Genomic DNA, 13,391 nt, shown 5'->3' with positions numbered 1-13,391 from the left:
GTTTATTATAAAGAGGGGTGAATAAAGAGAAGCAGAACATTCCTTGTCCCCTGACACTTTGAGAGAGGGACGCTAGACTTCTGGGGCTGCCACAGTGAAGGAGGCACCCCCACCGACTAGAGGCTCAAATGACAAGAATTATGCGTTAGTCCTGGAGGCAGATGATAGAGACTGAGGGGGCCATTGGGTTGGTTTCATCCTCCTTGGCTTGTCAGGTGTCATTTCCCCATGTCCCTGAATGACCATGCCCCTGTGCACATCTGTGTCTTAGTCTCTTCTGACAAGGACAGATTCCCACAGGATTAGAACCTACCCTAGCGATCTCATTTTACCTTCTTCACCTCTTAAAGGGCCCACCCGCAAACCCAGCCAGGTAGTGAGGTCCAGAGGTCCGGGTCTACAGCATATGAACCTGTGTCCACACAACGCAGCTGCTAAAACAGCACTCAGAGGTCTCAAAGGAATCAATCAGGAGCGGTCTCTGAGCCCTAGTGGGAGTGGGTTTCCCAGGATGGGAGTGTCCACATTCAAGGTTGCTCTGAAAAGCTCCAGGGTGGAATCTTCTCAAAGGGCCTGAGGGCTGGTCGAGTGAGCCTTGCAGACAAGATAGCAAGAGAGACAAGGACACAAAATGTTGGCTTGGGAGACTTTATTTTAAATTTTTATTTATTTGTGAGGAGGGGGGTACACATCAGGGCCGCCTGCCACTGCAAATGCGCACCAGATGGATGGCTTGGAAATTGAGCTCAGGCCAGCAGGCCTTACAAACAAGTGCCTTTAACCAATGAGCCATCTTTCCAGCCCTTTGGGGGATTTTATTAACCTTGGGTTCCTTCAATAGATCTCCCTGACTTGGGTTCTGGGTTCCTTTTGCCACTTGTGACCCTGGAATCCCTAATTAGGTTCACATTCCTCAGGAAGCCCTGTCTGTCATTCGGCTAGAGGCAAAACCCACCTTGGCCAGCTCTAGTCCCCATTAAGAAGCTCTGGCAGCCCCGCAGACGCAATTAAACCTCAGACTGTCTGCCTCAGACAAGGAACCAACTTGGGAGAAAAGAGAGAGAGAAAGAAGTTACTGGAATTGTGGCTTTATTTCCCTTAAAAGGAACAGTTAGTGGTTGCCGGGCGTGGTGGCGCACGCCTTTAATCCCAGCACTCGGGAGGCAGAGGTAGGAGGATCGCCATGAGTTCGAGGCCACCCTGAGACTCCATAGTGAATTCCAGGTCAGCCTGGGCTAGAGTGAAACCCTACCTCGAAAAAAAAAGAAAAAAAAAAAAAAAAAAAAAGGAACAGTTAGTGGAGATCAACATGGTCTTCACCAAGAGAAAGCCCCCACATTCTCAGCTCCAGGCTCACCTCTCCTCGGACCAAGCGCTTTCCTGCTTCACAGCAGCTCTATGACTAATGAGTTTCAGGACTTATCGCGGGCAGAACCAGCTCAAAGGATGAACCCTCTTTCACTGTGGCTTTGGGCTGTGGCTGAGACAAGCAGCACAACCGAGGGGCAGGGTGGGTCTTCTCTCGCTGGTATGGGATATATTAGAATCAATATTGGGCTGGAGAGATGACTTAGCGGTTAAGCGCTTGCCTGTGAAGCCTAAGGACCCCGGTTCGAGGCTCAATCCCCCAGGACCCACGTTTGCCAGATGCATAAGGGGGTACACGCATCTGGAATTCATCTGCAGTGGCTGGAAGCCCTGGAGCATCCATTCTCTCTCTCTCTGCCTCTTTGTCTGTCACTCTCAAATAAATAAATAAAAATAAACCAAAAAATTTTTTTTGAAAATATTGGGCTGGAGAGATGGCTTAGTGGTTAAGGCACTTGCCTGCAAAGCCAAAGGACTCAGGTTCGATTCCCCAGGATCCATGTAAGCCAGATGCACAAGGGGGCTCATGCATCTGGAGTTTATTTGCAGTGGCTGGAGACCCTGAAACACCCATTCTTTCTCTCTGACTCTCTCAAATGAATAAATAAATAAAACTTAAAAAAAAAGAATAAAACTAGAATCAATACCAAAAATTGCTGCTTTGCATTCATTCTATTCCCAACATCTGTCCCAGATCAGAAATTAAATGTGAGTCTATTTTCAGAGCCTGTTTCTGCGATTCTTCAAAGTGTCTAAAAGTGCTTCCTCAGGACACCCTGTACCCACTGGACTCAAGGATTTGATAAGGACTGAGGGCAGATCATTTGCTCAATAACTGGCACAGGATTCCGTGGCTGAGTCTTTCTCAAAGACTATAACCAGAAGGCCAGGGCCTGGCTGGACTCTTGGCATACAGCCGCGGCACACAGGAGGGAGGGCTTTCTCCAAACCTCCAGTTATCAGGCCAGCCCGGGGCCTAGAACATTTTGCATGAACACTTATCACATTTCTTGCATCTTTAGAAAAGAAAACCAAAGTTTACATGTGACGGTAAAATACTTCCTAAAGAACCAAAGAAAAACTCATAAACCTGACTGAATCATAGATTAACTCTTTCATTTGTAGCCACTTAAAATGCCAGGGATAACGATGGAATTGCATCAAGTGAGTTGGATCCATTTCCCCAAGGAAAATTCAAGCCCCAGTGTCAATCGCTACTCTTCCTCAGCCACATTCAGATCAGCCCAGAAGACACTTGTAATCAGGAGTAAAGACAACACTGGCACTGGTGTTTTCCTGACTCATTAGGAAAGATTGGTCACCTCAGCAGAAACCCCACACTGTTTCCATCTTGTCCCCAGTTTGTATTTTCGGAGATGTGGACATCGTACGGTTCTCTGCACAGCAACTCTGCCTTCCCCATCCAGAGGTGAGTCTGCTCTCCCCTTGACTCAGGACTGCTCCCGGGTTTGTTCCATGACCTGCTCTGACCGGGGGAATGATAAAACAAGTACCTCTTCTTTCTTCCTTTTTTAATTCTTCCCCTTCTCCTCTTTTCTTTGGGGGAGGGGAGCTGATGTGAAACAGGGTTTTTCACTTGGTAGCCCGGGCTACACATCAATCCTCCTGCTTCCGCCTCTTCCAACACAGCTAGCTACCACCCTCGGCCAACCAAGCACAGCATAAACAAACAAGTCCTGTGTCAAGTGTGTGTGCTGGTGCGGGGGGGGGGGGGGTCAAGAGAGAAACAACGGGAAAGGCAGCCACTTAGTCCATTGCGACAAAAGCCACGTATACTTATCAGGAGATGCATATAGCAATGCCATGACCCCCACCCTCAGACTTTTCTAACACCTTCCCCCTCATCTCAAAGAAAAGATCCAGGCTGGAGAGATTGCTTAGTGGTTAAGACCCTTACCTGCAAAGCCTAAGGACCCAGGTTCAATTCTCCAGGTCCCACGTTAGCCAGATGCACATGGTGGCACATGCATCCGGAGATGGTCTGCAGTGGCTGGAGGCCCTGGTGTGGCCATTCTCACTCACTCTGCATCTCTCTCTCTCTCCCTTTCTTTTTTTTTTTTAATTTTTATTAACATTTTCCATGATTATGAAATATATCCCATGGTAATTCCCTCTCTCCCCACCCCCACACTTTCCCATTTGAAATTCCATTCTCCATCATATTACCTCCCCATTACAATCATTGTAATTTCATATATACAATATCAACCTATTAAGTATCCTCCTCCCTTCCTTTCTCTCTCCATTTCTAATGAATAAATAAAAATAAAAATGCCTTTAAACAAAGAAAAGACTAAGCTGGGCATGGTGGTGCACGCTTAAAAAAAAAAAGAAAGGTCCAATGAAGAAGTGACTTCAATGCACTGTTTCCAAGGGGCCTTGAGACTCAGTGAAAGGGAAGTGTGTACTTCCAGCCACACTGGCTTCCCGCTCAGAAAGGATGACTTCTTGTCCCCAGGGCTCTGGTAGGAGATGGCCTCGCTGTGGTTAAGGCGTGAAGCCTCAGTCAAAGGACAGCTCACCTGGGCCCTTCCTGCTTTCTTGGCGGCCATGAAGAATGTGAGGGCTCCATCTGAAACCAGCAACAGTTTCCTGTGGTCAAGCCCCTGACTCCGGCTGCCATCTGACCGTGGTGATGCGGAAGAGCTGCACGTCATCGCAGAAGGGACCACAAGATTTACAGATCAAGTCCCTCTGCCGCGAAGCTTGTCTCCCGTGGCTGACAGTGAAGGTGGGAAAGGAAGCTGCCCAGAAGCACGAGCCGGATCCATGGTCTTAACCTCCCTGGAGAAATGGCTTAGTGGTTAAGCACTTGCCTGTGTAGCCTAAGGACTGTGGTTCGAGGCTCGATTCCCCAGGATCCATGTTAGCCAGATGCACAAGCGGACGCTCGCGTCTGGAGTTCGTTTGCAGTGGCTGGAGGCCCTGGAGCGCCCATTCTCTCTCTCTCTCTCTGCCTCTTTATCTCTCTGTCTATTGCTCTCAAATAAATAAATAAAAATAAACCAAAAACAATGGGTTTCTAGCTTGCCAAGGGGACAGGTGGGGCATTCAAAGAGAAGGAGCAAGCAACACTGCAGGGCTGACAGCCCAGGTTCAATTCCCCTGTACCCATGTAGAGCCAAACGAACCAAGTGGTACATAAATCTGGAGTTTTCTGCACTAGCAGGAGGCCCTGGAAGGCCCATTCATATTCTCTCTCTTCTTGAAAATAAATAAATAAATCCTTTAAAAAAATATATGGTCCTGCTGGATATGGTGATGTACACCATTAATGCCAGCACTTGGGAGGACTCCTATGAGTTCAAGACCACCTTGAGACTACATAGTGAATTCTAAGTAGGCCTGAGCTACAGTGAGACCCTACCTCAAGAAACAAACAAACAATATATATTATATATTATATATTATATATATCATAATATATAATATATATAACATATTATATATATAATACAGTACACACACACACACACACACACACACACACACACACAGCTGGAAAGATGGCTTAGAGGTTAAGGCATTTGCCTGCAAAGTTAAAGGACCCAGGTTCAACTCCCCAGGATCCACATAAGCCAGATGCAAAAGGTGGCACATGCATCTAGAGTTCATTTGCAGTGGCTGAAGGCCTTGACATGCCCATTCTCTCCCCCCAAATAAATAAAATAAAATGATAAAAATTATATATAATATATAAAAATTATACATGTGTATGTACATATTCCTGCTAGTGTAGCTACACATTACAATGACCTTCAGTGTCAATTACGCATGAAACTTTAGACAGGAGGATTGCCATGAGTTCAAGGTGAGTTTGGGCTACACAGTAAGTTCCAGTCCAACCTTGAGTAAAAATCAAACAAAAAGAAACACCTCTTCCTCTCCCTTATAAAACAATGATCTTGGGCTACAGAAATGGCTTAGCAGTTAAGGCGCTTGCCTGTGAAGCCTAAGGACCCAGGTTTGACTCCCCAAAAGGCAAGTAAGACAGATGCACATGGTGGCATATGCGTCTGGAGTTCATTGACAGTGACTAGAGGTCCTGGTCCACTCATTAGGGTCTTTCTCTCTCTCTCTCTCTCTCTCTCTTAAATAAATAAATAAATAACAAATAAAACAATGATCATGCCAGCCATAGTGGGTGCATGCCAATTTTAATCCCTGCACTTGGAAGGCCAAGGTCAAAGGATCACTGTGAGTTCAAGGCCAGCTTGGGCTCCAAAGTGAGTTCTAGGTCAGACTGGGTTAGAGTGAGACCCTGCCTCAAAAACAAGCAAACAAAAATAACGTAACGAGCTAACGGGTCTTATCCAAGGAAGCTTCAGAACTTTTGACTTTTGAACTAACAGCCCTGTTTGGAGCCCAGATTACGTTGAGTTGAAAAACAAGGATTTCTGCACAAAGGATAAGGACTGGTTGCTTATGTGACATGCGACCCACCACTCAGTGACTGAAGGTAGCCCCAGGGTAGGGGTAGTAAGGCTTCCCTGGTGGGAATTCTCCCACGAGGTCACCCCCAGCCCTAAACCTCAGGAGAACTATTTCTGGCAAGAAGCAGGCCCAGCTTTCCACACATCTTCCGGAACTTTCCACACCACGTAAGTGGAAGGGCAGTGAGGTCAGCCTCCTTGGAAAGGGACCTGACAGAAAGAGGAAGTAAAGTGCCCAAGAAGAGGACTTAAGGGTGCTTCAGGCTCCTCACCCCACTAACAACTTACAAACGAAGAAGACTTGGGAGAACCGTGAACACGCAGCTAGAAAAGACACGGAGGAAACACAGTGCAGACCAGTGTGAAGGGGCCGTGAGCTGTCCCGCTCCACTCACGTGACACTCTGGAAAAGGTCGTGAGCTGTCCCGCTCCACTCACGTGACACTCTGGAAAAGGCAAACTATGGAGCCAGCACAGAAAGTTGCGGCTGCCAGGGGCTTGAGGAGGGGCACAGCACACGAGGATTTGTCCTGACGTCAGGGAAACTACATGATACATGATGACGGATGCACCTGTGTGTACTCACGGACCATGATGAACAATCTGAATACGAAATAGCTGCACCCCGCCGCCCCCCAAAGGCTCATGTGTTTTGTTTAGTTCCCAAGATGGTGGCTATATTTGGGGGGGATGGCAGACACTTCAAAGCTGGGCCAAGCGGCCGGCAGCGGGTCCCTGGGGTTGTGCTTTTGAAGGCTGCACCTGATCTCCATGCCCTTCTGCTTCCTGTCGGCCATGAGCTGTTTCCTTCCGTGTATTCTACCACTGTCATTTCCTCTTCACCAGAGACACACAATCAACAGAGCCTCGGGACTACAGAACCCTCTGAAACCACGAGCTAAAATTAATCCTTTGCCTTAGTTGCTTGTGTCGGATATTTTGCCACAGAGACGAGAAAAGTAACTATAGGCTCCTGGACAACAAGAATGAGCCCTAATGCTAACTATAAACTTTCACAGACAGTGGCGGGTCAGCTGGAACAGGGATATTGACGGTGGAAGAGGCTATGTATGAATGTGAGCGCTCTCTCTGCACTTTCCCTTCAGTTTTTCTGTGACCCAAAACTTCTCTGAAAACAACATCAATTAATTTAAAAAGCAGCTATCAGGGCTGGAGAGATGAGGTAACGTTTAAGGCACCTGCTGCAAAGCCTAACGACCTGGGTTCAAGTCCCCAGTATCAACATAAAGCCAGATGCACAAAGTGGCACATGCATCTAAAGTTTGTTTGCGGTGGCTGGAGGCCCCAGTGTGCCCATTCTGTCTGTATCTGCTCTCTCTGCTTGTAAATAAATAATTTTTTTTTTAAAAGCAGCTATCAAACAGTAAATCACACAAGCAGAGCTAGGGTGTAGCTCAGTGCCACAGCCTTATCTGCTTAGGATGGATAAAGCTCTGCATTCAATCTTCTGAACTGCTAAAAAAAAAAAAGAAAAAGAAATTCTAAAACACACACACACACACACACACACACACACACACACACACACACACAGGGCAAATCCCAGTGGAAAGCAAACATCTAGCAGAATTAAGCTACCACTTGGTTCTCAAATCACCAAGGTCTGAAGCTCCCATCAGACAGTGAGCTGGAATAGGCCCACCTCAATGTTTACTTAGACCAAAACTCAGTAAATGTTTAAGCTGGTGGCTTAAAAACGAAGCATACCCACCGTCAGGACAAGCAGCAGGGAGCCCTGCCCAGAGATGCCAGAGAAACACTTGTTGAGTCAACAGCACAGGGCTCTTGCCTCTCAGGGAAGATGCCACTGCTCAGACCCAGACCTGCCACCTCCAAGAACTTCCAAAGGTCATGTGACCAGCAACCAGCCATAGATGTATCTACAGGACTCAGTCATTACTGCATCCTCTCGTAGCACTGGCTGGCTATGTCCCTTCTGATCACATGTTACAAGCTAGTCTCAGAAAAGACAGTATACCCATGATTCATGTCACTCCTAAGACATCCTCTTGGCTTGTGACCATCCATCCCACCTTAGGAAAAGAGGATGCACTTTCAGAACTTACATCGGTCAGAGCTACAGAACACTAGGCTGGAGAGATGGCTTAGTGGTTAAGGCACTTGCCTGCAAAGCCAAAGGACCCCAGTTCAATTCCCCAGGGCACTTGGGAGGCAGAGGTAGGAGGATTGCTGAGTTCGGGTCCACCCTGAGAGCACATAGTGAATTCCAGGTGAGCTAGACCCTACCTCGAAAAAATAAACAAAAACAAACAAAAATCACTTAACAGGAAAAGTCTCGGAAAAAAAAAAAAAACCTAGGGCCAAACCACTCATTAATAACTGTGTGGATATATGTATGGGTATATGTGCATAAGTGACAAAAGTTTGTGCATGCATATGTGATGTGTACACATGTGTATATTTGCAGTGTGTCTATGTGAATACAACAGCGTGAGTGCATGCAATGTGTGTGAATACACATGTGTATATTTGTACGTTTCAGTGTACGTGTTTGTGTGTGCTCGTTTATGAAGGAAACCTGACCCTCCTCACACACAAAAAAAGCATGTGACGCCAGCTTCCCACCCAGCTCTGACCGAAGGCAAGCTGGGAGCATGAGGACCCGCCAGCCCTCGAACTCCCAAACAATAGCTGAACCCCATCTTGTCAGACGAGAGCTACAGGGAGAGCCCACCAAGACCCCTGGACAGCTCCACAAATGGACTCTGAAGGTCACAGGGCAAAAAGCTGCAGGCGCACTCAGCCCAGCCACACGGCTAGGAAATCCAGAGGTGCGGACGGCGAGATGGGAGAAACCCACAAGTTCCTTCGTGACCTCTTCATTGCCAGGCCACTCCACTTCACTGCTCACACAGCCCTACACCGGACAAGGTGCAGCAGGCCACAGCAACCAAGGGGCTATCTGGCGCTTTCGCCTTTCTAGGGACATGCAAACCGGACCTAGTGATCCCTTCTATAGCCTTTCTCCAGCCACTGTATGCACCTCCCCTCCACGTGAGCCCGTGCACTCCTTCGGGCCAGATGTGTTCCCAGACTCTCTATTCCCACCCCCGCTGCCCTAGGACCAGGGGCCAATGCAAGGAGAAACCAGAGATCACTTGTCATCGAGAAAGAGCTGGTGGCATACCCAAAAGATTACTGAAGTCTTATCTGAAATCAAATTCTTCAGAATTATTTTCTGTAATTGAAAATATGGATTTCAAAGCTCCCCCGTTTGTTCTTGAGATGAAAGGTATCCACCCCACTGAACAGTATCCACTGGCCGGCTCCTTCCATGAGTCCACAGCCCCGTCCACCCCCCCCCCCAGATTCTTCAAGGAAGGCCGACTCGCTCAGAAAGTCCCACGGGAAAGCCACAGAAGCTTACCTGAGCTTCACATTTCTTGTGGCAGGAATGCATGCAGGCTGGAGGGGGAAAGAGAACGAAAGAAAGTGAGTCAAGCACCCTTAACAGCAATACTTTCCAGGTCACTTCTTTGAAAAAGTCCAGCAGAAATACCACAGAGCAAACTCTGTCTGACAAAAGGGTGACTTTGTTCCTAGCATATCAACGGAGACGGCAGCGAGAACACAGCACAGAAGAAGCACATTCTAGCTGGGCAGCAGAGCACCTGCTTGGCACGGGCCAGAGCTTGGGGTCACTCCAATTCCCAGGGAGGGAAGCACAAGGAAGGGGGGCCGCGAGGGAGGGAGGTGGGAATTTCTCAGGAGTATATCATAAGTGGAATGTTTGCTTTTCCGAGAGGGTTATCCAGCTAAATTGGATTCCTAAAGAAGTATGGTGGTAATCTGGGCAGCAAAAAGCGTTTCACGGGCAGGACAGCTGGCTTAGCAGTGAAGGTGCTTGCCTGCGAAGCCTAAGGACCCAAGTTCGATTCCCCAGGGCCCACATAAGCCAGACGCACAAGGTGGCTCACATGTCTGGGGCTGGTTTACAATGGCTGAAGGCCCTAGCATGCTCACTCTCTCTCTTTCTCTCTCTCTCTCCCCCCCCCTCCGTCTCTTTCTCTCCTGCTCAAATAAATTAATTATTTTTTAAAAAAGTGTTTCACATGCATAGAAATTACTGCTGATCTTTGAAACAAAAAGAAGACAAGAAACAACAGGTTCCTGAGTGCTCTGACTGGAGACTTCACATTAGTGAGAAAGTCACGCATATTTACTCCACTTCTGGAAGACCTAAGGAGGGGCTGTCAGGATACATTCATGTCTGAATTCCTACAGGAGAATCCTTCAGCAGAGTCCATTATGGGATCTGAGCAGGTCCCGTGTCATGGGAGGCTCCAACAATGCAGGCATGGGGCTGGAACCAATGCGGATTTCACAGACCCTCCCTCGGGCCCAGAGTCAAGGCCTCAGCTGTGCCTCAGGGAATAAAAGCCCAGGTGCGGTATCAGGCCCAATCCCAACCCCAGTGGAGAGGACAGGCCACAAGATGGTCAGAAATGAAGCCACCTCAGGAGCTCCACAGAGGCACGGGACCTTCCTTATTCTCCCCTATCTTTGTCAGCCCACCCAGGTCACCGGCCTGAGGCTTCCTGTCTAGGCTCTATGCCTCCAGCTGGGCTGCATGGGGCAGGTCCCAGGATCACTGGGGACCTCGGTTTCCTCTTACAGTGCTATCATGGCCTCAAATGAAATGTTTCTGGGGTCCTTGCTTTGAAACTACAAAGTGATGCTCCGAGCAGAAGTGTGTGGATCCCTGGACGACGAGGCCGCCAGTCCCAGCTTGGTGTGGCTGGGTCTGGAGCTCACGAGACCTTCACTGTGTCCTGCCGCGTGGTCTGGGCAGTGCTCGGTCCCAAAGGTAGCCAGAGGGTCATGTGCAGCTGAAAGGCCAGATCAGCCCAGGGCTTAGGCTTCTGTGAACCCCAGTAGCTATTACTTCACTTGTTTTCATTGTATGACTTTTTTTTTTCAATTATCTCTCCAAGCTTCTGAGGTTTTTCAAACAACTCACCAAACAAATATTTATTCACCACACCAGGCTGATCAGGGATTTCAAATCAAGATAGACTTACACGGGAAAGCGGGCGGGGTGCTACCCAAAGAACTTCCAGCCAGAGGAGGGCGGAAGTACTGTGCCGGGAGAGCGACGGAGGCTTAGGGCTCTGGCCAAGTCACGGGGCTGTGCCGGTGACAGTCACCCACACCCAGCGGCACAGGACCGGCCCACGGCATGTGGCTGGCAGCTCTTTGAGATGACTTCTAATAGAGAATCACTGCCAGTGTATACGCCAAGGTAGCATGGCGAGGGAATACGGGTGGCTACGGAAGCCAAAGGGCACGGTGACTTCTGCCCTAGCAGAACCAGATGGCGAGCTGCAAGGTCACTCTGTTACAGCTCCACAGAGAAGCCCATAGGGAAAGAAGCCAGCAGCTGACCAGCCCGGCCTTCCAGGCCACCCCACGGCAGGCCCTACTTCATCCAGACAGCACAACCTTCGAAGAGGACCTGAAGCTGAACTGTCTGACTCTTCAAGATCCACAGTGCAGGGCTGGAGAGATGGCTTAGTGGTTAAGGCGCATGCCTGTGAAGCCTAAGGACCCAGGTTCAATTCTCTAGGTGCCACGTAAGCCAGATGTAATGGTGGCACATGTCTGGAGTTCGTTTGCATGCCCATTCTCTCTCTCTCCCTCCCTCTCTCTATCTCCAATAAATAAATAAATTAAAATCTTTTTAAAATCCACAGTCCAAAACCAAGAAACAGTGAGAAACAGCATGAACTATGGTTGTACCAAGACACAGTCATGGTAGGTGGCTTGTTCAGCCAAGGTACAGGGAAATAGGAAATCAAAAAGTCACAGTGAGGGCTGGCGAGATGACTCAGTGGTGAAGGGGCTTGCATGCCAAACCTAACGGCCCAAGTTCAATTTCCCAGTACCCACATAAGCCAGATATACAGAGTGGTGCATGCGTCTGGAGTCTCTCTCTCTCCATATATATGTATGTATGTATGTATCTGCTTGCAAATAAATATGTTTTCAATAAAAAATAAATTCCCAGTGCAATCCAGCCTCTCCCTCAGGTTCAGGTATCAGCTGCTTCAGGTTTGATGCCTTTATGACAAGTCACAGAAAATGAGTCCAACACTTTCCAGTCACCCACAGGAGAAAGCTCAGAGTCCCAGGCGCCAACCCTTCATCCTCCGTTGCCCAATGCTGGAAGCTGCCCATGCATCCCTTGCCCTCCAGGCTGACGCCACTTGGAATTCCGCTCCTGCCTTTGGGCCCACCCAGCTGCCTCTGCACCTTGAATCCTTGCCTTGTCGTGTCAAGGCCACTCCACAGTCTCCTCTGGCAGACAGGCTGCAACTCGGGGATGGAGAGCGCCTGCTGGTTCCACCAAGTGCTCACCTGCAAAACCAGCAGCACCTGCCTCGGTACCTACACATAAAAGAGCTTGACTCTCACGGACGTTCCCGAACTGCCGTCGCACCATCAGGGAGCCACTCATCCTTGCCCCATTTGCTGGTGGAAGACCAGGGTCCACGGATGGGACCTGAGGGTCCATTCATGGGTCACCTGTGAACCAACCATGCCCTGTTGTGTGTTTGCTTGCAGAAGCTGCTGCCAGTGAGCACAGCACAGCAGGGATCTCTCGGACTCTGGTCACGTTCCCAGATTGCCCAGGCCCCAGCAAGAGGGAGACCTCCAAACTACTAGAGCTCCCCACCAAAAGTCATCACCCACAAAGCACACAAGGCCCCAAAAGATGAGATTTCCATTCACGGTGTCCATCCCCACCCGCTGGCCAGAAGCTGTAACCAGCAGTTTGTTAAGTAAAAGGGTTTTTGTTTTTTGACTTTTTTGAGGTAGGGTCTCACTCCAGCTCAGGCTGACCTGGAATTCACTCTGTAGTCTCAGGGTGGCCTTGAACTCACAGTGATCCTACTACCTCTGCCTCCCGAATGCTAGGATTAAAGGTGTGCACCACCACGCCTGGCTTTTTTTTTTTTTTTAAACAAATGGTCTTGAACTACTGAAAGTAGATGGAGAATCATTTTCACAAAGTCTAGCAATACTTTCAGGAATGTAGATCTTAAAAAAGAAAAGACCTGGGCATGGTGCCACACACCTTTAATCCCAGCACTCAGAAGGCAGAGGAAGGAGGATCACTGTGAGTTTCAGGCCACTCTGAGACCTTATTGTGAATTCCAGGTCAGCCTGGACTAGAGTGAGACTCTACCTCAAAGAAAGAAACAAACAAAAAAATCACCATGTAAACAAATCTCTGGAAAGGGCTGGGCTAGGTTAATTAAAGGTTAGGTTAGGTTAATTAAAGTGAGAAGACTCACCCTAATTGTGGACAGTATAATTCCAAATGAAAAACAAAACGTGAGCTGAGAGGCTGCTTTTTTTTTTGATTCTTTTTTTATTTTATTTATTCATTTGACAGAGAAAGAGGGAGAGAGAAAGAAAGAGGGGAGAGAGAATGGATGCTCCAGGACCTCTAGCCACTGCAAACAAACTCCAGATGCATGTGCCCCCTTGTGCATTTGGCTAATGTGGGTCCTAGGGAATCGA

The 13,391-nt window shown here is 48.5% G+C and overlaps 1 protein-coding gene across 1 annotated transcript in view; it reads right to left on the bottom strand.

The window, feature by feature from the left end:
• Tns3 (tensin 3) overlaps positions 1-13,391 on the bottom strand; it is a 249,025-nt gene that overhangs the window by 167,539 nt on the left and 68,095 nt on the right. Inside the window, exon 2 of the mRNA XM_045136218.1 lies at positions 9,232-9,269. Within this exon, the coding sequence (XP_044992153.1) occupies positions 9,232-9,264 (33 nt within the window). The 5' untranslated portion in view covers positions 9,265-9,269. The remainder of the gene's footprint in view (positions 1-9,231; positions 9,270-13,391) is intronic.

This window comes from Jaculus jaculus, chromosome 16, assembly GCF_020740685.1.
Source record: "Jaculus jaculus isolate mJacJac1 chromosome 16, mJacJac1.mat.Y.cur, whole genome shotgun sequence".
Taxonomy (NCBI): domain Eukaryota; kingdom Metazoa; phylum Chordata; class Mammalia; order Rodentia; family Dipodidae; genus Jaculus; species Jaculus jaculus.
This window is presented reverse-complemented; position numbering and strand designations above follow the sequence as displayed.